Source organism: Zootoca vivipara, chromosome 1 (assembly GCF_963506605.1).
Source record: "Zootoca vivipara chromosome 1, rZooViv1.1, whole genome shotgun sequence".
Classification (NCBI taxonomy): Eukaryota; Metazoa; Chordata; class Lepidosauria; order Squamata; family Lacertidae; genus Zootoca; species Zootoca vivipara.
The window spans coordinates 84,562,821-84,589,594 of NC_083276.1; the positions used below are offsets into that span (position 1 = coordinate 84,562,821).

General features: G+C 47.4%; 2 protein-coding genes across 2 annotated transcripts in view; both read left to right on the forward strand.

Annotated features, from left to right (window-relative positions):
• Positions 1-507: 507 nt before the first annotated feature.
• Positions 508-17,747, forward strand: DNPEP (aspartyl aminopeptidase). Its single transcript, XM_035126847.2, has 15 exons — positions 508-654; positions 799-865; positions 3,832-3,920; positions 4,095-4,208; positions 5,211-5,336; positions 8,218-8,348; positions 9,535-9,619; positions 9,772-9,876; positions 10,296-10,373; positions 11,570-11,653; positions 12,455-12,615; positions 14,489-14,528; positions 15,627-15,728; positions 16,284-16,451; positions 17,326-17,747. Exons 1-15 carry the CDS (start codon positions 649-651, stop codon positions 17,374-17,376), a joined length of 1,407 nt encoding a protein of 468 aa, XP_034982738.2. The 5' UTR covers positions 508-648; the 3' UTR covers positions 17,377-17,747.
• Positions 17,748-17,882: 135 nt separating this feature from the next.
• PTPRN (protein tyrosine phosphatase receptor type N) overlaps positions 17,883-26,774 on the forward strand; it is a 37,621-nt gene continuing 28,729 nt past the window's right edge. Inside the window, exon 1 of the mRNA XM_035126833.2 lies at positions 17,883-21,231. Within this exon, the coding sequence (XP_034982724.2) occupies positions 21,123-21,231 (109 nt within the window). The 5' untranslated portion in view covers positions 17,883-21,122. The remainder of the gene's footprint in view (positions 21,232-26,774) is intronic.

Genomic DNA, 26,774 nt, shown 5'->3' on the forward strand with positions numbered 1-26,774 from the left:
AGGCTTCAGGTTCCCCATCCCTGCGCCTTAGGATATAGTGCAAGCCCCCTTACACTGGAGATACCAACACACATATTTGACTGTGTGTGGAACACTCAAAGACGCTCTGAAAACGGAGCCTTAAAAGTCATGTGTAGGACCAGTGGTTTTTTTCCCTCTATTTTTTTTTTTTTTGGGTACTCTCATTTTCCTATTCATATTGAAATACTGCCCCTCAATGAGGCCAAACTAAGATTCACAAAATGTTTAGGGGTATGCGTCGTCCCCCCAGGAAAAAAAGCACTTGGTAGGACTTTGGTTGCGCAGAGCAGGAACACACTTATGCCAACTGCAGGGGGTTGGACTAGATGACCCTCGGGTCCCTTCCAACTGTTTCTATGAAAAGGTGGCTTATTTTGGCAAGCATCGCGTTTCCAACGTACGGCCAGCCCTCCTTCGCTTAGCCGCAGAGGACTCCACGCCTGGCGGCGGACCTCTGAAGCGGCGTCCCGGGCCCTCCCGAGAGCTGCCTGCAGAGGGGGCTCCGCCCACCACTTCCCTTCCGAAGGCCCAGCAGGCCCAGCGCAGTCGGACGGGGCGGGGCCGGTTCTTGTTAGAAAGGGAAGCGGCGCGGGCTTCGTTCTTTGGCCGGGCCGGAGCTGTGCAACCATGCAGGTAGTATAATCCTGAGGGGGCTTCGCTGAGAGGGAAGGGGGCGGCAGGAGCGCGGAGGTTCTCTCGGGAGGCAGTGTGGCCTTGGGCCGCCCGCGCAGAGTTGCTCCGGAGCCCCCTCGTGACTCGCTCCCTTTCCTTCCCCAGGCGAGCTCCAAGCAGGCGGCGCAGGAGCTGCTCAAATTTATCAGCCGGGGCCCCTCCCCTTATCACGGTAAGACGGAGCCCGGGACCGGGGGGCTTCACGCCCGGGAAGTACTTCTCCGACGGGAGGTCTGCAATGCATTTAAAGCACATGTCTTCCCCCTGTAGAATCCCAGAAACCGGGTGTTGGGAAATGTAGCTCTTGCGAAGGAGTAAACTACAGTTCCCAGGATTCTGTGGGGGGTAAGCAGTGTGCTTTAAATGCGCTGTGTGAGGGGTGTAAATATGCACAATTTGGGGGGCGGGCAGAGGGTGCTTAAAGGAGATAACAGAAATCACTGGGTTAACGCTGGCCGAAAGTCCAGAGGTACCATTATTATCAATTTATGATGGCGTAGAAGGTTCGCAGGCTAGGAAGGATTTACTCACAAATCTATTGACAGCTACATGAGGAGTTGTAGCTAGGAAGTGGAAAGGGGCAAGGTAGATATAAAATGGAAAAATGGCATAAAGTGGTGTGGGTGGGATATACGGTAGCTGTTAATGATATATTAATATCTGCTATTAAGGTAAGACGGGTTGTATGCAGGGGAAATGATTTTGAGGAGATATGGAAAATGTTTGTAGAATTTGTACGGTTAAAACAGAGAGGGTTCAAACCATCGCAAGAGGTGTTGAAATTTTGGGAGGTTGGATAGTTACCATGGAATGGTCTCGGGGGTGGGGTGCACATTTTTATTCTTATTTATTTATTCTTATTACTTTTGTCAAAATAAAAAATAAAATTATATTAAAAATAAATGAATGTGCGGTGTAAGCATTCTAGTCAGCAAAAAGCAGAGCCATTAGGGCTGTGGAGTGGGTAGAGGCCTTGGATGCTGCATTCAGCCCTTAAGCCTGAGGGCACCCACCTGTATTTTTATTATTTTTAATCATTTTTATTAAATTTTCCACTTTAACAATCCAATCAAATCACATTAAATATTCCAAATTATACATATACTGTACATATCAAATAATCCAAATATTCTGCCAAATTATACATTTTTAAATAGGACTTCCCATGCTTCAAGTTCGGAGGTTTCGGATCATCTCATACTTCTACTGCTTTTCATAGTCATTTCCAATGGTTCCTCTAATTCTTTCTGTTGTTATCCTTCATTCTTTCACAGCCTCTGAGTTGTTCCCACAAGCGAGTTAAAACAAACAATGATGTGTTTCTGTGTGGATTTTATGTCTATGATTCCCCTCTATAAGTTCACAGTATCTCCTCACACACTGGTGTTTCTGCCGAATCAATCCAAAAGTCTTTTCTCTGCTGGCAGCCGCCATCTTCACATAGTTCCGATAAAATCAAGTCTAAGCGTCTGCTCAGTTATTTTCCCAGACCGGTTGCATCAAACATTAGCCTTTCCAGGGGAGATTTACCAAATCAAACTGGAAATACAAATATAATGACATATTAAAGGCTCACCTCCCCCTATGACTATTTATAATTATGCAGCCCGGTCTTGACTTCCAATATGGCGGATTTCCAAATTAAAAGTGTGACACAGCTCCCACATAGATTCAAGGAAACCGTCATTGAATCATCTGTTTCATTTCCCTTGTAGAGGCTCAAACAGGTTCTTCTTGATTCAAGGAGGTTCACTGGAGCATTTTAAGATGTACAGTTAAAACTAGAGGGTGGTTTATCTTCTCCACTGTGTTGGATGCTCAATGGGCAGAAGCGCAAGCTCAGGCTTGTATTCAGCTAAATTCTAATCAGGGTAAATCCATTGAAATAAATGAATCAAAGTTAGTCATGCCCATTAACTTCAGTGAATCTGATCTGATCTGGACTAGCCCTGAATATTACCCACCATTCTTTGTTAGGGTTTCACACTTAATTTTGATTGTTGCGCGGAGATGTCACAAAAAACATATCTAGGGAAGGAGCTTTAGAAGGGCAAATGCTTGAGCCCTGTGCAGGTGAGAATTTCTTTACCACAAGTGCTTTATCTCTTCGGCTCAGTCTGGCCTCGCCTTTCCTGAAGTGTTTATCTTGCTTTCCTTAATACATTACTTGTTTGCTCTCTGTGGACATCTGAACCCAAAGGGTGTTCTGAGCAGTTGCTTATCCTTCTGTGTGCAGGGGCGGCAGCAAATCCTAATCATTTCTGTGAAGGTGTGGTAACATGGATGTTCACCTGCAGAGGCTGGGAAGCCACAAAAGCTACAAAGGCTTTGTAGCTGAGGCTATGCTTGCTGCTAGGGTAGGGTAAGCAAGTCAGAGTGATAACATTACAATACGACTCTCACACTTGAGTTCAAGAGTACAAATAGGCCTGTGAGTGCAATTTAAGCTGCATCATGCTGATTTTGGGTTTTTGGCAGGGATGCGGGGTATCATTCAGAGTCTCATGTGCCGGGGGAAATTTCATTCGTTTACCTACCTATACCCCAGCCTTTCAAAGTTCTGCCATCAAAACTTGTGGGACAGTGAATTCCAAATAGGGAGGCTGCCACAGAGAAAGAGCTTGTAAGCCTTCCCCAAAACCAATAATAATAATAATAATGAATTATTTTATTATTTATATCCCGTCCATCTGGCTGGGTTTCCCCAGCCACTCTGGGCGGCTCCAAGACAAATGCACCCAGTGAAAGACTACCTACAAGCTGACCTTAGGACTCAGTCATATTGGGAAGAGGCATGACCTGAAGGTGTATGTTCCCAAGCCATAAAGGGCTTTGAAGAATAGCCAGCAACTTGATTTGAACTTGGGGATGGACCAGCAGCCAATGCAGCTGGTATGATAAAGGAGATCCCAGGATCCCAGCACTTGTCCCTAGTTAAATTTCTGGGAGGAGAATTCTGCAAGTGAAGAGCAGTACAGTCGTCCCATAATTTTTTTGGGGGGGGAGCAGTCCCACAAACTTCCACCTTGTTCAGAGCAGCAAATAACTGTTTGAAGCCTGCTTCTGCATGCAGCTTGGGGGGGGGGGGGAGTATCTTCAGGTCCCCTTCATGGCTGCTTGTGTTTTCCTCTCCTGCAGTGGTGGCCGAATGTCGGAGCCGCTTGCTTCAGGCTGGTTTCCAGGAGCTGAAGGAAACTGAACACTGGGATATCCAGCCTGACCGAAAGGTGTGGAAAGAAAGCGGCTTCTTCCTTCCCTTTCTTATTTGGGAATTGGGGTGGTGGGAGGAGGAGTGGGGTGCTCCAGATGAGGCCTCTGCCAGGCACCCCATCTAGGAAACTGGGTGAAACACTGGTGTCTCCCATTCTTTCTTTAACCCCTCCCTCCCCCTGCCACACTAGTACTTTGTGACCAGAAACCTCTCAACATTGATCGCCTTTGCTGTTGGGGGACAGTACCAGCCAGGCAATGGCTTCAGCTTGATCGGAGCACACACAGACAGTCCATGTCTGCGGGTAAGCAGCAACCTCCCCCTTCTCAATACTCCCTAGCATGCCCCTAGGTACTCTTTAGCATTCCTTCCTTCTTGCAGTCCTGCATTATTTGTCCATCTCCCCCTTTGCCTTGACTTTCTGTGAACAGGCCTGTCCCAATGCCCAATATGGGTGGGGTGGGGAACCTATAGTCTCCCCCCCCCCCGATGCTGTTGAATTCCAACTCTCACCAGCATAACCAGTAGTCATGGTGGAGGTGGGACTTCCTACAAAAGCTGGAGGGCCATGGGCCCCACCCCTGCAAATAAAGTGGTACCTCCAGTTCCAAACGCTTCAGGTTACAAACTCCGCTAACCTGGAGGAGTTACCTCGAGTTGAGAACTTTGCCCCAGGATGAGAATGGAAATTGTGTGCCAGTGGTGCAGCATCAGCAAGAGGCCCCATTAGCGAAAGCACGCCTCTAGGTAAGAACAGTTTCAGGTTAAGAACGGACCTCTGGAATGAATTAAGTTCGTAGAGGTACCTCTGTACTGTTTTCAGCCGCTCCTTTTGCCTATGTATTGGATTGCCATTGTTTGCAGAATTGTGATAAACTTGCTTCCTTCTTCTGGCAGCAGTCTGGACAGCATCCCTTTGGATTTGCCTTCCACTCTTTTTAAAAAACAACAACAACCACTGTTGGTTTGGATTTTTTAACTGGACTTCTTGAAATGCATCTTTTAACGCTAAAGAAAAGCAATGGACCAAATAAATGCATACAGAATACCAATCAAATGAGTGCATAACTTGGTGTGTGTGTGTGTGTGTATGTATATATATATATATATATATATATATATATATATATATATATATGGACACATACAGTGAATGTAACTGCAAAAAATCCAAAGCTACCACCCACTCTTAGGACAATAACTCTGGACCCATTTCTTGTTGTTGGGTCAGTTCCTTACAATTTGAGGAGCTAATTCGGTATGTGCTTTTGGGATATACATATGAACGTCCTTGTGTGTCATCCAGGTGAAACGCTGCTCAAGACGTAGTCAGGAGGGCACAGTCCAGGTGGCTGTGGAGACGTATGGAGGGGGCATCTGGAGCACCTGGTTTGACCGCGACCTCTCTGTTGCAGGAAGAGTCATAATCAAGGTTAGTCCTGGCCGGGGCCCTGCACTGTGTGGCTTTAGGACAGGGGTCCCCAAACTAAGGCCCAATTGCCTTCCAAATCCGGCCCGCGGACGGTCTGGGAATCAGCATGTTTTTACATGAGTAGAATGTGTCCTTTCATTTAAAATGCATCTCTGGGTTATTTGTGGGGCATAGGAATTTGTTCATTTTTTTCCCCAAAATATTATCCGGCCCCCCACAAGGTCTGAGGGACAGTGGATTGGCCCCCTGCTGAAAAAGTTTGCTGACCCCTGCTTTAGGAGCTCTTCAATGCTAAGGTTTTTCCAACCGGAAGAGACCTGACTTTACCTCCAATATTGCAGCCATGTCACATTAGGGCAGGGGTGAGGAACACTTGCCAGCCTAAGAGCCACATTCATTTCTGGACAGCCTTCCAGGGGCCACATGCCAGTGGGGGTGGGGAGGGCCAGAGACAAAAAGTGTGCAAAGAAGCTAATGCAGATTTCATCTTTGGACAATTGAGTAATTTCTACACACACGTGCGCGCGCGCACACACACACACACACACAGTCCTATCTTCTATCCAGACACTTGCAAGGTATTATCAGAGAACAGGGACATATCCAGTCAGAAAGAAACACTCAAGGAGGGCAGGAAGTAGACTTATTAAAGGGTATGGCTGAGGAGGGAAGAGTACCATGGGCCAGTTAGAGAGACCTGGTGAGTAGGGTTTGTTGTTGTTGTTGTTTAGTCGTGTCCGACCCCTTGTGACCCCATGGACCAGAGCACGCCAGGCACTCCTGTCTTCCACTTCCTACTGCAGTTTGGTCAGACTCATGTTGGTGGCTTCGAGAACACTGTCCAACCATCTCGTCCTCTGTCGTCCCCTTCTCCTTGTGCCCTCAATCTTTCCCAACATCAGGGTCTTATCCAGGGAGTCTTATCTTCTCATGAGGTAGTCAAAGTATTGGAGCCTCAGCTTCAGGATCTGTCCTTCCAGTGAGCACTCAGGGCTGATTTCCTTCAGAATGGATAGGTTTGATCTTATTGCAGCTCATGGAACTCTCAAGAGTCTCTTCCAGCACCATAATTCAAAAGCATCAATTCTTCGGCGATCAGCCTTCTTTATGGTCCAGCTCTCACTTCCATACATCACTACTGGGAAAACCGTAGAAGTAGTTTGTTAAATGCTAACATGAATTGATATATTCTGAGAGTACTTGATAAAGGAAACTGAAGTGTTTATCATGTGGAATAATCAAGCTGCATGCATTGCTTTGATTGAGAGTGAGATACAACAAAGGTGCCAACAGCGAATATCCTTCCTAATAATAATAATAATTTATTATTTGTACCCTGCCCATCTGGCTGGGTTTCCCCAGCCACTCTGGGCGGCTTCCAACAAAGATTTAAAATACATTAACATGTCACACATTAAAAACTTCCCTGAACAGGGCTGCCTTCAGATGTCTTCTAAATGTCAGGTAGTTATTTACCGTACCTCTTTGGCATCTGATGGGAGGCCGTTCCACAGGGCGGGTGCCACTACTGAGAAGGCCCTCTGCCTGGTTCCCTGTAGCTTTGCTTCTTGCAGTGAGGGAACTGCCAGAAGGCCCTCGGCACTGGACCTCAGTGTCTGGGCAGAACGATGGGGGTGGAGACGCTCCATCAGGTAAACTGGGCTGAGGCCGTTTAGGGCTTTAAAGGTTCCCTGGGGACAAAGTCCATAAAAGTGTTATTAAAAACCAGCAATTTTAATCTTCTGTTTAATGAATTACCCGATCAGTGCTTTCTGCCCTGGTAAACATGAGTGTGTTCAGTGGACCTGGTTGCCTAGCTACACTTGAGTAGGACTGGAGTCGAGTTCAAAGTGTGCCATACTTTGCATACTTTAAAGTACTTGTTTGAATATGACTGAAACCAAAAGCGATCAAAAAGATGTTTGGGGCTTTGATCCATTCTACAATTCTGTTCACACCTACACCTACCTGAGAGTAAACCATATTAAACCAAGTGGAGATGAAGTTCCTGCAAGCATAGGTGCATGGTCTGTGTGGGCCAGAAGATTTATTAGGGAAGTGGGAATGGAAGGGTGCATAGTTATGGTGACACTCTTACCAAATTGAAATGTGGAAGTTTCTAAAAGTTCCTCCAAACTCATGTTCTAAAATGCCCTGAGCTGTCATAAATGCTCTTAGTTGGCATATTTTGAGAACAAGGGTCTCTTTTTTTGCATTCTTTCTGATTTGCTTAAAGACAGATGCTCAGGGCTGAAACCCATCTCTTCTTCTTCTTCTTCTTCTTCTTCTTCTTCTTCTTCTTCTTCTTCTTCTTCTTCTTCTTCTTCTTCTTCTTCTTCTTCTTGTTTTTAAACAACTTTAAAGATCTCCCATTTTCATCCAAGCCAGCAGCAGAGGGGAAGGGAAGTATACACACACACACACACACACACACACACACTGAAAGCGCTGATTGCCAGTATTGGTGAAACCATGGGCAAAGTTACACTATTGGTCCAATCTTTTCCAGTCTCTCCCCCCTGCAAAGCTGCCTTTTTTCCGCATGGGCACTTTTGTTAGATTGTTCATGATAGCTCTATTTTCCAGAAGGGCCATATCTTGGAAGATCAACTGCTTAGCAATTTGATCCCTGGTTTGATCTCTGGAATCTGCAAGTTGGGCGGCGAAGGAGTCCTTCCCGATACTGCAAAGAGCTGCTGCCAGTCAGTGTAGACAACACTAGGCTGCGTGGACCAGTGGCTCAATGAGAGCCTTTAGCTCCCAGCTGCTGCCTTAATCCTGCTCTCCTGTTCCTCCCCTCTCCCACATTATGCCAGTGGGTGAAAGTGGCAGAATGAACCACACCCTAACACTGATGTCCCCCTTCTGTTTTCCATTTCAGGACCTGTCCACAGGGCGCCTGGAGCAGCAGCTGGTGAGGGTGGAGCAGCCCATCCTCCGCATCCCACACCTGGCCATCCACCTCCAGCGCAGTGTGAATGAGAGCTTCGGGCCAAACACAGAGCAGCACCTGTGAGTGTGTAAACTGCTGTTCCTCTGTGCTCATATATCCCATGGTGGGTTGCGGTGAGGGGCAGCAGGCCTGGCTGGCACTCCCGTCAGTTTGCCTTTCAGCAAGTGAGTCAGCTGCAGAGTTTGATCCCCTTGGGTGATGGGGAATGACCTTAGCTCACAGGAAGACCAACTGCTTGGCATGCAGAATGTTCCAGGCTCAGGCCCCGCAGCATCTCCAGGGGTGGGGGCTAGGAATGATCCCTGTCTGAAGCCTTGGTGAGCCACTGCCAGTCTAAACAGCACTGAGCTAGGTGGACCTGACTTGGTATATACAGTATGACAGCTTTCTATGTTGATACTATACTTCTCTGCACTTTAGGATTGCCTAGAGAGGCCCTGCTCTGGATTCTGTGTATAAGTCATATCAGACTGCCTGGGACCGGAGGGCTTACTGGCACCCCATCTTTATTTGGTTTTATTTACTTCCAATATTTTATAGACCACTTAATGTTCAGAATTCCTAAGCAGCATACAGAAAAGATTTTTTAAAAAATAAAAAAACCTACACCTTATAGAGAATAATAATTAAAATTCATCATAAAACCAGAAAGCCAATGAAAAATGCCACCTGACCCGCTGCTGCTGCTCTCACTGGGCGAAGTGCTGGTCAGCCAGGATGGGGGGGGGAGCTTCCTTGTAGGAAGGTCCCCTGACACGGATGGTCAGCTGATTGTCAGGACTTCAGAGCTTCGTGTACTGCACAAGGCAGAAAGTGGTCCACCTGACATCATGGTGACACCAGGTGGTTGACAATGGGGCGGCCCCGCCAGCATGTCAAACTTGGCCCATGGAGATGATAAGGATCCAGGCTGCTGGCTGGATCCAGTTCTCCACCCCTGGTCTAGAGGACCACAGGTTCCCCAGCACTTGGCTGTTGGGTACCAGGGCCATGCTACCAATACGATGGCAGGGGATGTGATGGCAATAGGAGGGGATGGATGTTCCCTGAGAAAAAAAAGGGTGAGGTGTAGTTACAGAGTTTCTTGCTCTGCCAACGGGCTGAGTTTCCCCAAGTGGCTTCTTTGGAAGCGTTTTGTGCTGTTGGGTCTTGGTGGCTCCGTGGGCTCCAGTTGCTTCTTGGAGCCAAATTTCCCAGGAAGCAGCAATGATGAGCAAGCCAGTTAAACACACCTGCCGTTCCCAGGGTCCCGATTCTGGCCACAGAAGTCCAGCAGGCCCTGGAAAAGAAGACGTCCAAGACAGACACAGCTTGTACCTCATCTTTCCAGGTAAGACAGTGGGGGTGGGGGGGGAGACACAAGGATGCTGTTGAATAGGCTGGAGAGGTGCCGTAGGCAAGTTCAAAACAAAGGGGAGAATTGGCATCTTTCCAGAGTGGAGCATGTCTCTTTTACCCTTTCACAACTTTTCTTTCTCACAGAGTCGTCACTCTCCAGCCCTGCTGGCCCTCCTCTGCTCCCAGCTGAAGGTGGAACCGGAGCAGGTGGTGGAGATGGAGTTGTGCCTAGTGGATACGCAGCCTCCGGTGAGTGTCCTTTTTTTTTAGATAGATAGTGCATTAGGGGATTTGGTTTTGGACAGAGCTAGCTTTCTAACGGTCACATGGTTGAACTCATTATATTTTCTAGCTCCATGCCACTTTCCTTTAGCACAGCAATGGGGAACCTGCAGGCTTCTACCAGCCAGCATGGTCAGTGGTGGGGGTTGTAGTCTAGCAACATCAGGAGAACCACAGGTCCCCCACCCTTTGGTCTGAGAGAGAGAGAGGCATAGAAAGAGATGCTTGTTCCAGATTCTCATTCATCTCCTGGGGAAGGATCCCAGCTGCTACTCTCCAACCCGTTTGCAAAACCTGCAGGGAGACTGTGATGTGGCAGACAGACTGAACCAGGGAAAGGTTGGTCCCAGCTCAGAATTTTTTCTTTCTGGTGAATCCTCCTCCAGACACTAGGTGGCGCCTTCAATGAGTTCATTTTCTCCCCTCGCCTGGACAACCTCCACAGCTGCTACTGTGCCCTGCAGGTGAGTACTTTGTGCAGTCTGGGAAGGGGTCAAAGATGAATCCTCTTCTGTGATCCATCAGTGCCATGAAAAGGAGCCATCCTCTAATATGCTCTAATAACTTGTGTTTTCCCCAGAAGTCACCTATAAACTACTTCTAACTCTTACTCTATTGTCTCACATTCCATCCCCACCCCACACCGTTTACTAAAGTCACCCGTTACTCTTGCAGCCAAAAGGTGGGGTGACCCATCTAACCGCTTTGCAAGGTGAAACTATTCCTATGTTTGTGGGAATGGCTGTGTGCAGAAATGTACCTCTGGGACTCTCTCTCTCTCTTTGTGTAGCAACAGGTAGAGAAACATTTCATATCTTGGAGGGATTATGCAGAACCACAAGGGTTCCAACTCAGATGAAATGGAATACTGTAGTTTATATGGAAGTAAACCACACATGCAAGGGGGATGGGTGGGTGAGGAGAAAGTCAGAAGCAGCCAAGTGCAACATTTATTTATGTAGCATCAGGCACGGGCTGTGGGTCTTTTGTAAAGTTTTGTCAAAAGGTAGGGCATTGACAGGTACAGCTTTTTCCAGAACTGTTGCACTACAGCGGAAGCAGCATATGATTTTAAATTCTCCTTTTTGTGAAATGAGTAAAGGCACCAGTTATCTACCTTGGTGACATTCTTCTCCCCCAGTACACCAGCTTTCTGCCATGGGACTTGCAGCTTAAGAGTTGAGCCCAAGGGAGTCCTTCCATTTGCTGTAGTCAGAGGCCTAAGACAGCTGGAAGTACAAAACTCAGTCCCTGAGCTAGTATACTTTCCCAGATACCTAGGATGGGTGCACCTGGGGGGAGGGGGCAGACACCTAGTCAGAAGCCATAAGTAGGCTTTCCTGTGGTGCCAGAAGGGATCTAGCATTGCAGAGAAACCGGCACTACTATTTAAGAAGTTGGCTCAGTAGAGAACCTTTGCAAATGCTCAGGCCACGGACGCTAATCTAGCCTACAGACTAAAGAAAAATAGTTCAATTGTAAGTACAGAATTTAACATACTGAGAACGTGAAAGGAGACTCTGACATGGTTTCTTTAAGAAGTCAGCTCACAAGATAGCAATGCATAGACCAGTAGCAAATGTTTCTGAGAGTCCCAGGGCACTCCCTATCCTGCCCCGTTAGGCACTCCCTAACCTTGTCCCCTCATGTTTTTCTACAGGCTCTGATTGAATCCAGCGAAGGGCCTGGAGCTCTTGCCCAAGAGCCAAATGTGCGCCTGGTTGCCCTTTACGACAATGAAGAGGTGAGTACGAGACAGTTGTAGATGGGCAAGGCTACATTCTGGGTAGAAAAGAGGGAAGGGCCCATAGCCCAGGGGTAAAGCATCTGCTTTTCATGCAGAAGGTCCCAGGTTCAATCCCCGGCATCTCCAGGTAGGAGAACTGCTCCTAATCAGTGTAGACAATACTGAGCTAGATGGATCAAAGGTGTGACTCGGTATAAGGCAGCCTCCTATGTTGCTGCAGAAGTGGAAAGTGACATCCTGTTCTGAGCATTAGATGAATATTATTATTTGGAGAGTGGCTCCACCTGATGGTTTGATAGATGATGAGGGAAAATGTTATGAGAATTTAAGGGGCAGCAACAGGTCTGCTCTCTGAAACATTATTAATTCATTTATGCAACACCTTTCTTCTAAGGAGCTCAAGGATGGCAATCATGCTTCTCCCTGTCTCCATTTTATCCTCAGTACAACCCTGTGAAGTAGGCTCAGCTGAGAGGGACTGGCCCAAGCTCTCCCATCAACCTTCCTGGTTGAGCGGTGATTTGACCCCTCGTCTTCCAGCTCCTAGTCCAGGGGTGGGAAATGTTTGCTCCTCCAGATGTTGCTGAGCTACGACTCCTGTTGTCCTTTACCGTTGCCCCTGCTTGATGGGGGCTGTATTTCAGCAGTATCTATAGAGGGGCAAAGGTTCCCCACACCCATCATAACCCAGCATTCCCAACTGCTGCACCACACTGAGATGGGAGGTAGAATATTTCTGGGTTAAAAAGGCTCTTCATTGCTGGCTCCTTTACTGACTTGACTTGACTTACCTGGCAGGTTGGTTCACAAAGTGCACAGGGGGCTGGTTCGCTCCTCACTGAACTTGTCCTTCGGCGCATCTCTGCTTCGCCCCAGAACTTGACAGCCTTTGAGGAAGCTGTGCCAAAGTCCTGCATGATCAGTGCTGACATGGCCCATGCCGTGCACCCCAATTATCCGTGAGTATGTTGCTGTGCCCAGCAGGGAGAAAGGCATGAGGGTTTAGCAAGTATTTTACTAAATATTAGGCATTCTGCTGTGAATTCGCTGGCTTGCAGTACAAGCTGAAAAGTTGCCATCTGTTGTGGAATTTGGCTTCCCCCCCCCTTTAAATTCATTTTTATTAATTTTCCAGTACAAACAGCCAATTAACATGTAATCATATTCCAATTAAAAAAATAAACTAAAAAAATAACCAAATTGTAGTCCAAATTATTAATTATTAATTTTTTCTGAGCCTCCCATAGTCTGGACCTCTTGAAGAATATCTCCCATGTCTCGTTGCTGCCTTCTTCTATTGTTCTCCTATTTCCACATTCCGATTTTATCGCTTTAAAGTTCTCCGTCCCTGGCTATGCGATTCTCAATCATGTCCAAAATCATATATCCTTACATCCTTCGAGTACAGCTTTATTTGTGTATATATATTTTTCCAACTGTCTATTTGCCAGCGCACCTTTTCCTGACTTCATTGCAATCTTCCGATCCGGCCCTGTACAAATCTGCAGGTTTTTCCTCAGTCTTCTTCGGTCTAGACTATGTCTGTTTATGTTCCAGATCTGATTATTTTATCAAGCAGATATTTCCGGCTCTGAGAGTGGCTTCGGAGAGTGCCGGCCGTGCTGTGCTCTGGGACCCAGTGTCCTGCCACTTGCACAATGCAAGCTGGCAATCTCGGACAATCTGCGGGTCTACAAGACAGTCCTCCCCCACCCTGGGGAGTTTGCCAGGGCTAATTGCCACCATATCAGTCCTGAATTACTGGCACGGCTGGGGTCCAATCATATGGGAGTCAGCCATTTCTCACCACCAGAAACAGAAAGCCCGGAATTCGGCTTTCAAAGAGGCTCTGCTTTCATTAAAAAATAAAATAAAAATCAGTCCCCATGGTTTTATAAATGAAATTGTTTGACACTTAAAACTGTAGGATAGAAATGCAAGCTGTCTGACTTACCAACTCTCAAACTTGAAAATCCTGAGGTCAGAAACATCTCTTTATTAGTTTAGGCTAATCTGCAAAATCCAAGTCATTGATTTAAAGGCCCTCCCCTCAATTATAACAAGGGAGTAAGGCTCCCTAAACTGTAGAGCAGAAGTCCTGGGCCTTGGATCCCTCCAGAACAGAACTGGGGAATCTGCCCCCCCCCCCAGCAGACATTGTTGGACTCCAAATCCCATTAGCCCCAACCAGCATGGCTGGTGGTCAGGGATGACGGGAGTTGTCGTCCTGCAACATTTGGAACCACCCTCAAGGACATGGATTGAGGCAGAACCAATAGTTATGTTCAGCCTTCCCCGACAAATGCACTTTCCCTCTCCCAGGCCTCATGGTCCTAAAACACAGTTTGGCTGTGTCGAAGGCAGTGTATGCTGAAAGTCAGAAAATGGAGGTGCCCTTCTGCCTTCCGAGTTTGACTTGTACTTGTTCCAGATGATGTACCCAGTGCTGAATCTGCCCCCTGGCAAATGGTGCCCTTGGGCTAGATGCAGCTCTTAGGCATCACTGTCGAGAGAGTCTTTCTCATCCTGCCACTGGCATATGGTGCCAAGAAAGCTTCCTTCTCATCTCTTCCCCAGAATGCCTGTCTCCGTTCTAATAGAAGTCATTTGTGCATAAATCTACGTACAGGTTTTCTCACTGACACATCAGGAGCACCACTCTGCCCCCCCCCCAAAAAACCCTGCTTCTTTTGAAATTGCTCCCAGGCATTGAAATAACACCACATCTCTCCTTACTTTCATTCCACTGTCTCTTCTCCGAAATTCAGCCTCATGTTTCTAAGAGTTTGGGATCTACTTGGCCAGGGTCTAATTTGATGCTCCCTTTTGCAGCGACAAGCACGATAAGAACCACCGCCCAGAGTTTCACAAGGTAGGTGACGGGGCCACGTGGCAACAATAAAATGTGGAAAACTAAGGCAGGTGCTGCTGGAAGGAATTTTTTTAGTCTGCAAGCAGTAGCAGAGTCCTCCTCAGTGCAAGTTGAACGGGGGAGGTAGCAAAACTTACTCCTGAAACTGAAGTTAATTCTTCTTTAAGACCTGATAACATTGGTTTTTAATACACAGATCTTTGCCTCTGAATGTAAGAATGAGCTTTCGGAGATGCTGATGGGGGGTGGGGGGGATTTGCTTTTGCTCCCGTGGCCTAGATGTTGGGAAGTATGCCAAAGGTTCTTCAATTGCTGGAAACAACATGTTAGTTACAGTCCTGTCCTTTACAAGATTTGTGATGTTTACCTTACAGTCTGGAGCTGCAACAGAATATTGTAGTGTGCAGTGCTCCTGTTTTGGATTCAGCCAGCCGCCCCTGCCATTCTCATAGGGTGTTTCATTTCATTCCCCCTCGCCCATTATTCAGTATCGTGTTCCCACTGAGCATGCTCAATCCTCCTTTTGCTTTTGGGTATTTCTCCCCCCCCAAAAAATTTTTTTTAGCACTTCTGCAAACTTTAGGAGCTTGCCTAAGCCTCTTAAGATTTTGTCTTGGGGTAGTGGTGCTGTTTTGCCTACATAAGCAATGATACACACCTAGCTATAGGAGATGGAAGGAATGATTATGACAGTGGATTTATTTATTTATTTAGTGGGGCAGGGAGTTGTTCTGGGACTTTGTATGTCTGATGGAAAGCATTGGTTCCATCCCATGGCTGGGGGGCTCAAGGCCGTTGCTTGTCTCCTGATCCCACAAGCCAGGAGAGCAGAGGGAAGAATGTCTGAAAGTCCAAAGGAAGACACAGGCCTACACGTGTTTCTGTGTGGGATACATAGAACCACTGCATTATTCTGGGGCAAGATTGCCATGGGGTAGGTCTCTGCTTTCCAGTGGTTCCTTTTGGCTTCCACGCCGTCTTCTCTCTGTTGCAGCTCATGCTTTTGGGAGGCAAAGCTTTATGTTCTTGATGTGTGCAGACCACATCTCCTTTCTTAGTACATCTTTTTTTTCCTGAATCCTCTGGTTTCTTGCACAGGGCCCTACAATAAAAGTGAACAGCAACCAGCGCTATGCCTCTACTGCTGTCACCGAGGCCCTGATACGAGAAATTGCCAGCCGTGTGGACGTCCCCCTGCAAGTAAGCATTGTTCCTCTCTACCTCAAGAGCTACTCCCAGTCTTTCCCCTTGCACTTAATGACTGCGGCCACTAGAGGGTGAGTTTGGATCAGCCAGCGTAGGGAAAGACATGAGTGCTATGTCCCTGTACTGTAGATTCTGCAGCCAGGGACCAATGGAGCAAGATGCCCCACCTGACATTGGGGGACGGGAGATAGGACCAGAAATGGTGGGCCGCCAGGATTAAATGTTATGGGCCCTACCCCTTATCTGAAAATGGTTTTTTCCACTTACTTCTCTCTCCAACCCCTGGCTGTTCCTTTTTGTGTTTCAAGGTCTGTGGGAGTGTTGAAGCATTTCCACCCCATGGCTGTCTCTGTGCACATAGGTGCCCAGAGCCTTCTCCCCAAAGACCTCCTCTACTCCCACCATCAACGCTTGGTAGATCCATATCTGGCCACCCTTCTTAATGGCCTGGTCCAACAGCTAAAGGGAGTCCCCAACCCCTGGACAGTGTCAAGGCCAAATCAGCTGCTCAAGAGCCTTAAAAGAAAGCAGTTCATTTGCATATTGCAGGAATTCATGGTTCGGAATGACTCTCCCTGCGGCAGCACCATTGGGCCCATCTTGGCCTCCCGCCTTGGTTTGCGCGTCCTGGACATGGGCTCCCCGCAGCTGGCCATGCACTCCATCCGCGAGATGTGCTGCACCTCCGGCGTCCTGCAGTCCATCACTCTCTTCAAGGTGGGTGGCAGCTCAGGCAGGGCAGAGGGAAAGCATTTACATTGAGAGGAGCTGTTTTCTGCTGCCTCCAAGGTTGTGGGTGTGCCCAGGCCTCCCACCCACCCCTTTCCCAGGTTGTCCTCACAACAACCCTGCGAGTTACGCTAGACTGAGGAAGCATGAGTGGCGTGAGAGAGGAGTATCCAATAATAATAATAATAATAATAATAATAATAATAAATAATTTATTATATTATACCCATCTGGCTGTGTTTCCCCAGCCACTCTGGGTGACTTCCAACAAAATATTAAAATACAATGGTCTGTTAAACATTAAAAGCTTCCCTATACAGGGCTGCCTTCAGATGTCTTCTAAAAGTCTGGTAGATGTTTTTCTCTTTGATATCTGGTGGGAGGGCGTTCCACCCTTGTCACGGGCCTTGGCTGTCCGGTTGGGAGCAGGCCAGGAAAGAGGGAAGGGCAATGTAAACAGAGAGCTTCCCCTCTGGCCCTATGTATTGTTCGGTGAGCAGGTTGGGGAGGGGGGGCACAAAGTGTGAGAAGAGCTTGGCAGACAGGAACAAGGTTTCCATACCTATCGAGGTCACCATCCTCCCCGCCCCAGGTTGCAGGTTGAGCCCTGCTGCCTCCCACTCTCTATCTCTTCCTCGTAATCTTGTCTGTACGTTACCATGGCAACGATGGTGCCCTCCAGTCGCTGATCGGTTTCTGTGGCAACATGGTGCCTCACGATTCTCCTGCTGCCATGGTGACGCCATCATCTGTGCGTTTGACAGCTGCCCCGTTCCCCCCTCCCTTGAGGGTTGTTCTCCCCCCACCAAACCTGACTCTTCCTCCTCTTTCTCTCCTCCTTGCTTCCTTCCTTCTTTCCCAGGCCTTCTTTGAGCTGTTCCCGATGCTGGACCAGGGACTGCTGAGCAACTGAAGAGCATCTCAAGCACAGGAAGTGGCTAACGCCCCCTCTCCCTGGCCAGATAGCAATTAAGGCATATGTTGTACAGCGGCTCATGGAACGACTGCTTCTGGAGAGTTGCGTCTTTTTTTTCCTTTCTACAGTCATTTTCCAAAAGAGGCTGGGCATTTGAGGCTTGCGTACAGCCAGGAGGGCCTGACCCAGAGAGCCTGTGCCATAGAACAGCTCGTCCTCGTCCTTCATAGCTGATAGAAAACTTTATTCAAGATACTGACGTGTTAAAGGGCTATCTACATTCATCACGGTGCTTTAAGTGGGCACTTAAATTGTGGGTGAAATTCCAGCATTGAATAAATGCCAAGTGACGCATACTTTTAATTGATCATCCCACTCCCACATCCTTTGCTCATTCACTTGGTTGGGTTCTAAATTAGCTACCGCCCTGTGTGAAGTGCCTCTCTCAAAATGTCAATGAGAGATACTGGCTGCCAAGCAAGCAATGTATGAGGGGCATTATATGCACAGGCAAGTACACGAGATCACACCAGGTAGATTACGTTTGTGGGAATGCACTGTTCAGCACCATTTTCTATCCATGATTCTAGTAGCTGGGGATTATTATTATTTTAATCTTGCCATGGATGAGGGAATCCCCAGAAACTTGGCTGCCTAGATACCATAGAGTTGCCATATTTCAAAAGTGAAAATCCGGACACAAAAATTGGGTTGACGTATGATCTTATTTTTCCAGATATTTCCACCCGGACACTGTTTTGACAGCCAAGTCCCGGCAATTTCCAGGAAATTCTGGATGTATGGCAGCCTTAAGATACCAGTGAATGGAATCTCCTTACTCGGGGAGCTCCAGAAGACTTGTTCACTGAGCATTCCTCCTGAATTGTTTGCAAGGAGGTTAGATGACATTGCATCAATGCAAGTGTTATTTCACACTTTCCTGTGCATTTCCCCATCACTTTCCTTATCGCAAAGAGCATAGCCTTTAGGAGAAGTAGGTTTGTGGCGCAGGATGTCCCGGTCCACTATAATTGTGCAACCAGGGTTTGCCAGTATGTGGTTGAATCTAATCTGAAAATAGTGATAGTCTGAAAGTGCCCTCAGTCCCTATGCAGGCCTGGTCCTGGGAAGTAGGAATATGGGTTTCCCAGCTCTTCGTACCAGGGCGGAGGATTGACAGTTCTAATCTGATATAGTGACTGGAGGTTCAGAGCATCATTAAACAATACATGCCTACCTTTAGCAGAGCCTGTGGTTTTGGCTCTAATCTGGACAAGTGGTGTTAATGAAAAGTGGACAGGAAATAGAAAGCGCACACACAGGACTGCCTTGTCAGCCTGATCACCTTCCTCCAATCTTGTGCCATTTGCTTAATATCCCCATAGTTTCTCCTTCATATGTTCTGTTGGAAGGGAATAACACAAGCTGACTGCAGTGTCGCCTCGCATGGTATAGTGAGGAACCTTTTCAGCTGGAGGCCTCTGTTTGCTCAATGGCAGCCACCTGTGGATGCTGCGTGTCAGTGATGGGTGGCGTCAGAGGCAAAAGTGTGTGGAGCAACAGGTGTGATTTTTAACCTTCGTACAGTAAACTCAGAAGTGTTTACATACACCCTCCACCCATCCCACATCTGTGTCCTTCATCCAGACAAGCCAGAGGCATGGTCACAGGTCAGGGACACATTGCTGCCAGGGAAGAGCAGAGCCATGGAGGGATCAGGAGGGCCAGGTAAAGAGGCTTGGAGGGCTGCATTCAGCCCCCAAATCTGAGGTTCTTGCCTATCACTGCTCTACGTGGAAGGCATCTTTTTCCAGTGGCAAAAGCCAAGGGTGGGAGCCCCTGGGCAAGAATTGGGTCCCTTGTCTGATCCTCTGACCCAAACGGTTGACATAATGTCTTCCAAGGCAAAATCAAACATTTCCATTTGCAAAAATGTCATGCTTTTTACTTGTGCCCCTAACTTCTATTTCCATATCCCCGTTTCCTAGATTGCACACAAGCAATCTCTTGCCTGCTATATAGTTCAGTTGATGGTGAAACATGGTCTTCCAACTACTATAACAAAATTGTAGGGAAACAAAAAAAGAGGCAGCCTTGTTGTATGCTGCTGTGACCCCCTAGCAAGTTAGGTAAGTTTCTAGTTCTAAGAAAGACGCAGGGAGTTTGAAAAAGTAAACAACTTTATTCCTGCAGCATGTGAGGTGGTACCAGCTGAAATGAGCAAATAGCATTTCCCTCTTCCTGCTGCCCCTTAACCAGTAAATTAACCTATGAAAGTTGCAGTTGTGGAATGTCAAAAAAATATGGCAGAACCGTGTGAATTTGCTTAAGGTTATTTTGTCACAAGAGCATAAACTTGCATCTTTTGGGTTAAAGCTGTTCGGCGTTGAAAGCTGGCAGGAGCACTTAACATTGGCTTTTCAACACAATGGCGGCTGTTCTGGCTTGGCCCCTCTAGTGAGAGCATTGGGCCTTTCCTGTTTTATTGGAACTCTGGCGAGGAGAGTGATGACTAGCCTTTAATCTAGTGCACATGCTCTGTTTTTGAGAAGTGCTCTTGTTTCTGGTACAGTCTTTTAGGATACTTTTTTGCAAAATGAATCCATAGGTCACTTTTTTATTAGGAAGGTGAGGGAGCCGCTCACTCTTGTTGGTGGCATTCCTTCTGAAAACAGCAAATAGGTCTATAAAGCCATTTTACTACTGGCCATTTTTAGGAAAAATGTGTTTACTTTGATTGTGCAGGCCTATAGAACCCAGAGAGCATATTAAGAAGAGTCTTGCTGGAACAGCGCAAATGCACCTGCATGCGCACGCACACACACACTCACTCTCACAATCACATTCGTTGCCCTGAGCTGCTATTGTTAAGTAGTTGGGAGCCAGACCTCCTTGCTGGCTTGCAAATCATATAGAGATCTGCTTTACACCCACCAACGGAGAGGGTGAGGGTCGATTCTGCACAATCCATCTGGCAGGAATCATCAAGGATATATGCAGAAGTCTCTGGATCACGTGAGAGTGCAATGACATAATGCTGCCTTGCGGAGTCCCCTGTATCATTCCTTTTGAGCGAAGAGCGGGAGCTTTGGACCTATAGGAAAAATAGGACATATATGAAACCCCCCATGATTCAGTTTTCCTAGCCTCCCTTCCCCATTCAGGTAGAAAAAGAGGCACTGTTGATTTATAACCGAGCATGTCACACAGAGCTATTTTGGGTTGCTGCGCTCTTTGGGGGGATCGTGGTGGAGATTTCAGTGGAATGTGGCCAAACCCCAGACTGTGGCTGCGCCTGCCTGCAGGAGATGTAATTCAACAGCCTCCGCTAACGAAGCGATTGGTGTAACTTAATGCATCAACAGCGAGGGGTGTGCGCCAGCCTCGCCTGGCGAAGTCGGAGGCGGAACACAGATTTGAGAATGCGGCGAGTACCGGTATAATACGAGGCGAGATGGGTGTGGCCTCTCGTGTAATAAGGAGGCGTAACTTTTTTCCCCCAAGCAGGGTGTGGCCATGGCTTTTTAATTATTGGCTTTCCCTATGGAGGCGTGTCCTTTCCCTGCGTTGCGATAGGTCACTGGGGCCCTAGAGTGTGCTTTGCATGCTCATTGAGATTGGCTGGTTGGAGGTGCGCGTCCTTGTCTAGGCCTGGAGGGGGCGCTGATTGCCGGGTTAAGGATGGTGCAGCGGCCGTGGAGGCGGCGGCTGCCTGGGCTGTGAGCGCGGGGGCACCGGCAGGCATGGGGCGGTGGCGGAGCCTGCTCCGGGCACTCGGCTGCTTCATCCTCTCGCTGCTGCCGTTCCTCGGGGCCGGCGCTGCCGCGGATCGCCCGCTGCAAGTGCTGCACGGTGAGATGGATCACTTGGGGGTGGCGAGGAGGAGGAGGAGGAGGATGCAAGCGGGCGGGAATGAGGGAGGGTGACCAGAAGGGTAGGACTCTGAACGCTGGAGAGAGAAGGGGAAGGCTTCTTCGCTTGGGATGCTCGGAGCTGGAGTGGGCGGGGTAAACCGGGGGGGGGGCGTCTTGGAGGAGCCAAGGAGCCCATTCCTTCCCGGCTGGCAGAGATTAGGGGCAGCCCCTTCGCTTCCATATGGCAGCCCGGAGCTCCGCTTCCTGTTTTTCGTGCACGCTGGAGCTCCCTAGCCCTGGTGTCTCTCCCCCCCCCCCAATAAATCTGTATTTCTTTCCGCCCTGAGGATTGGAAAAGTATCCTTGGATGAGGGTTGGGTTTCGACTATTAAATATGGTGGGGGTTTGGGGAGGGGGAGGTCGCTATTGGAGATGGAAAGGTGGTGGAAACGAAGGAAGATGCCGGCCCCTTCGCTCTAACACTTCCCGCAGGTTGCTCTTTCCCAGTGGGAGGCGGTGACAAGTGGGGATCCCTTGGTGGTTGTTTTTTCATTTAAACAGCCCATGTAACACGTCTGCATCAGTTCTGCTGGAAACATGGAGTGGAGCATCTCCCCACCACCACCACCACGGGCTGAGAGCCTAATGCTGTCTCCCCACCCGCTTTCCCCCTTTTGCTTCGCCTCTGAATCCTCCAGAATTTTCCCTCGGGCTTTAGGGTCCTGGCTGGGTGTTGGTGCTGGTTTTCCCCTCCCTCCACCGGCCCCCGTTGCCCCCTTTTCCTTGCACAGCTGTCGATGTAGTTTTCTACCCACACGCGCCCCACTCTCCCATGGGATGTTTTCCTCCTTTTCCCTGGTGCGGGTTCAGCCCCCGCCAAAGGGAGATTGTCACCATTTTGCGTGGTAGCCTGTCATGTGCACGTCACAGCGTTGTCAGCCTTGGCTGGCTTTGCCTCCCCTTTCTCTGTTCAGCTCCAGAGTGGACCTCTTCTCCCCCCCCCCCACCTTCGTGTTTTCCTCCTCAATTCAGTCACTGACGTCATTCTCTCTCACTGGGCCTTTCTCTTCACCCCCCCTTTTCCAGCCTGACCCAGCTGCCTGTTGCAAACATCCACTTTGCTCCTTTAGAAACCTCCTTCCTTCCTCTCACTGGCTGAAGAAAGCTGGGATGCTGAGAGGGATTCCTTCTGGGAAACAGCAGAGCTCTCTCCATCAAGTGCTATAAAAGTGCAGAGGAATAAGCTTAGCTTGGTACCCTCTCTGGGCCTGGTTATTGATTTCGGCTTCCTCCTTCTTGGCAGTTCCTTATTTGCAAAATGAATCCATAGGTCACTTTTTCTTTTTAATGGGGTTGCATCAGGAAATGGCGCAGGAAGGTCAATGTTCCTTTTTCCTTGCAGCTCTCAAATTTGGGCAAATCTGCATCTTGGTTCAGTGCTTCAGTAGCACTTGGCTGAATAGGTTGGATGTACAGCAACCCCTTCCACTAAAACCGCTACTCAGCCATGCACTGAACAAATGTGAAGGTTCATGAATCTCTTGGATGTTTGCTCTTGGACCACCCTCCTTTGCAGGCTGTCTTTTATTAGATGCCGCTCTTGGGTGGGGGGCATTCAAGAGGGCAAGGTTGTTGCTTGTCAGTTTTGGGGAAAACTGTTAATGTAGGTTGCTGCAAAATCTTTATTCCATGTTCAAGGAGGGAAGTGAATGAATTGATCTGCCTTGTTGATGAATTTTGATATAGAATGATTACTGGAAGCTTTTCACCAAATATAGGTTAGGTGCTGAGGATGGACTTCTTTGCTGACCAGTTTCCTGTCCTGCTTGGCAGTGAGGGTGCATTAGAGACTGTGTGGTGGGAGGTGGGAATGCTGGAATGGGGGGAAAAATCCCTCCGTCTTACCCAGTGATGACCATGGAATATGAGTGCATTGCTTGGGCCATGCGCCTTTAATGCACAGGAACCACGAATGACACTTGTGGTGGCATGGAGGCTTGAGTTGTGGCCAGCTTGTGTGCACAACAGGGAGGCCAGATGGTATAAAATCAAAGGGCTGAACTGGCTCATTTAAGGGAAGGGTTGGATAGGCCTTATCACTAGCCCCAGGGCATGATGCTAATCTGCGTGTGGGTGCTTTGCTGGCTTTTTGTATTTAAAACTTGACCTGTGCTTTCCCTTGACCTGTGGGGATGCTGGTAAAGCTGTCTGAGACTGGGCTGAACGGTAATGAGCATGGGTTAATATGGGGGTAAAATTAAGAGATTTCCACCACATTTAGAAAATTCTGCCTGGTGCATTTATAGACATAGAAGGCTTGAAGGCAAAAATATTGGGCTTGATGTTTGTTGTTCAACCAAAGTCCTACTCCCTCTACCTCCTACAACATGTTAGAAGTCTAGATCAGTGTCAATGAATAGGATGGTTTTTGGCAACCTACAGTAATGTGTCAGAGTATGGTAGATCTGTACCTTTCTTTCCTGCCAAAAAACCACATGTCAGCATTCATATTGCCGTGGGTGAAGATGGCAGAAGCATTTCCTATTCTTCTGAACTTATTTGCACAACTCATATAGCACTGGTAGCCCTTTGGATACTGTTGGACTACAAATCCCATCATCCTTGACCATTGGCCATGCTAGCTGGGGCTAATGGGAGTTGGAGTCTAACAACAGCTGGAAGACCAGAGATTCTTCACTCCTGAAATAATGAAAAAAGGGTGGCTACTGATAACCAGTTACCCAGTGGTTAGCTACCATGATGTGCATGTAACCAAATGGCAAGCTGCCCACCTATATTGTTCTGACAACTGTTGAGGAAAATCTTTCCACACTTTTGCACATCATCTGAAATCTAGGGAAGAGGAGGGGAAGTGGAAAGGTTCTTCTTGTCACATAACAGGTCTATAGACAACCAACTTACTAAATATAGTGGCAAGTTGTTATTTGTAAACTTAGACAGCCTTGTTTATTCACACAGCAAAACAATAGCACCTGTTTTATGTAACTCAGACTCCATTAAGCACTGGCGTATATGGTAAAGAGTGCTTTCCAGGTTAGATTTGACATTCTGTCGCCCTACTTGCAAAATTGTGCAGTAACTGCGGAGAAGAAAATGATTGTAGAGGCACTGAGCTGTGGCTGCACAAGAGTGAGACCAAAATATAGAAAGGTAAAATTATTTGTTTGGTCACCAATTTGCAAGAACATCTCTTTGATCCTTGCCAGCATACTCTCTACCAGACTCCATAGTTCAGATGGGGAGATGGTTTTGAGTGCAAACATTATGCTCAGAAATAAAAGAAAGACCTGTCTGTCTGTGGAAAAGGAAAACTTATGCAACATTACCTGCCTGAAAATGGATCTGAAGTACAGGAGGTTGTGACCAAACTGTGAAGGCATTTTAATGAGGTTTGGGCAGCTCAGAAATGAAAACTGAGCATATTCTGCCCTTATATCGTTTGTGTACATGCTGTCCCTGACATTGCCTGTTATTTAAGTGCCTGAATAACACACAACACCTAGTGTGTCTAGTTTTCCCCTTAGCTTTCCAGCTGCACATTTTGTGTCCATCTACATACTAAAGAAACTCTGCAGAAGCCAAATAACTCTTCCCTGGTCAAAAATCAAAATATTGCTCATGAGCCTATTTCTCCCTCATTCACTTTCTAAAACCCATTTCTTGCCCTTTGAGAATCCTAATGTGGCAGAATTGTTTCCCTGTTCTTTATTAGCTGCTAGGAATTGAACACCAAGTACTGTTTACAGGGGGAAGGCAATTGCAGCTTGAGCAAGCATTTGTAAACAGCAAGTTTCTCACGGCCTTCCACATTTTGACTAGAAGCCAAATCCTATTGCCAGTACAACATCTGCAGTGATATTAATCTCTCTCTGTATGCATGTGTGTGTGAGTGAGAGAGAGAGAGAATGTATTTTTAATGTAGCATTAAAAATATATCAAGGTTTAATGAAATACACTTTAAAAATAACTCTGCATGTTGGGCATACATATTGGGTGTACACAATGTGTATATTGTGGGTTTGCTATAAACTTGTTTTTCAGTCAGGTTCTGGAGTGCCCTATATCCCCCATCACGTTGTTGCTCTTTTACTTCTATGTGTGTCAAGCGGAAAAGCTGGGCTTTAAAAATACTTCAAAGTCTTCTCAATCTGTTTGGAGTGTGAGGGTTTGGGTAAGAAATCTGGCTGTATGATACTAGGAGACCCACAGAAAGACTAAATCAGGCTTTTTACTGTCCTGGCTTGCATGCATTCATAGGGAATACTCAGGCTACAGTTCAGGAATGAGGCAGCAGTTCATGGCTTGAGAACAGCCTTGCAATGTATAAATATTTTGGTCTGTGGCTTCCTGAAGACTCCAAGCATTGAGGAAGGCCAGGAGCATTTTAAACACAGTGCTTGCACCATACCAACTCTGGCTGCACCACAAATGGAACTTCCTGTCTTCAACTATTTCGAGAGTTCTTCTCTATGTCTATGGATTTCAGAACTGGGGAAATAATGATCAAGCAGTCTATCTTGGGATCTCTCTCAATGCAAATGGAGAAAGTTTTTAGCTCCTTGATTATTGGAACAAACCAGGCTGCTCTTCCTCTCCATCTTCCCCACCCCACCCAACATGACAAGCGACTATTTTCTAAAGCTATTAGCCCATTTCTTCCTTTCAAAAATATCATGGGGCAATTAGTTGCAAGGCCAGCCAAATTAATCCAAGATGCCAATTGTTATGTTAAAAAAACAACCCAAAAATATTGGTATTGTGGAAGAGCCACTAGCTGAAAAATAGCCCCCCCCCACCCAACCCGGCCCAGTTGTATGTGGGGTTTGAAATGCACAGCTCTTCTTGATTGGAGACCCGAACATGGTCCCATGTAGTCAGAGATATTCTCTGTGGACATTTGGAAATGCCAAGAAACATGCTGGTATTTCCCCTGGCATTTCATTTGTGCGTAGGATCTCAAAAGGAAGAAGAGTGGGTTGCACTGCAGCAGATGAAAAGGCTTGGACCAATGAGGGGTATTAAGGTGAAACCATGAAACTTGGAAATTGCTTCGTTGTAGGGGCTTGGAAAACCTGTCATTGTCTTTTTGAACTACCCTGATCTTGAGCCCTGTTAGCTACGCAGGAGCAGCATACTCCTTTGGTTAATATAAATAATGTTCTACTGGGATAAATAGGAAAGGATGTGCAGAGAGAGGATTGTAGAAGGGACTTCCTTTCCTAATTAGGAGCTCTGCTTCGTCCAACAGTGTGTGCTCCTCCTCCCCCTTGTGGGGAACAATGCTGCCTAACACCTTGGTGGTGATTCTAAGGAGCTGCCACCTGCCGTCTGTAGAGATTGAGACCTATCCCCAACCAGCATCTTTTGACATTTTGGCTTAAATCTCAGTTTGAATGGTCCATATTGGACTCTGCTGAACATGTAACTAGGATTTGCCTAGGACAGGTGTGCTGACAGAGCCAGAGCCATCCTTGCTGTGCTTGGCTGCAGAATCCCATTCCTCTGGAGGCCTCTGACTCA

Bases quoted from the DNA above. Each gene is read 5' to 3' on its own strand.
- DNPEP (XM_035126847.2), top strand. The intron at 11,654-12,454 runs GTGAGTACGAGA...CTTACCTGGCAG, and splicing joins CCCTTTACGACAATGAAGAG to GTTGGTTCACAAAGTGCACA. The intron at 12,616-14,488 runs GTGAGTATGTTG...TCCCTTTTGCAG, and splicing joins GCCGTGCACCCCAATTATCC to CGACAAGCACGATAAGAACC.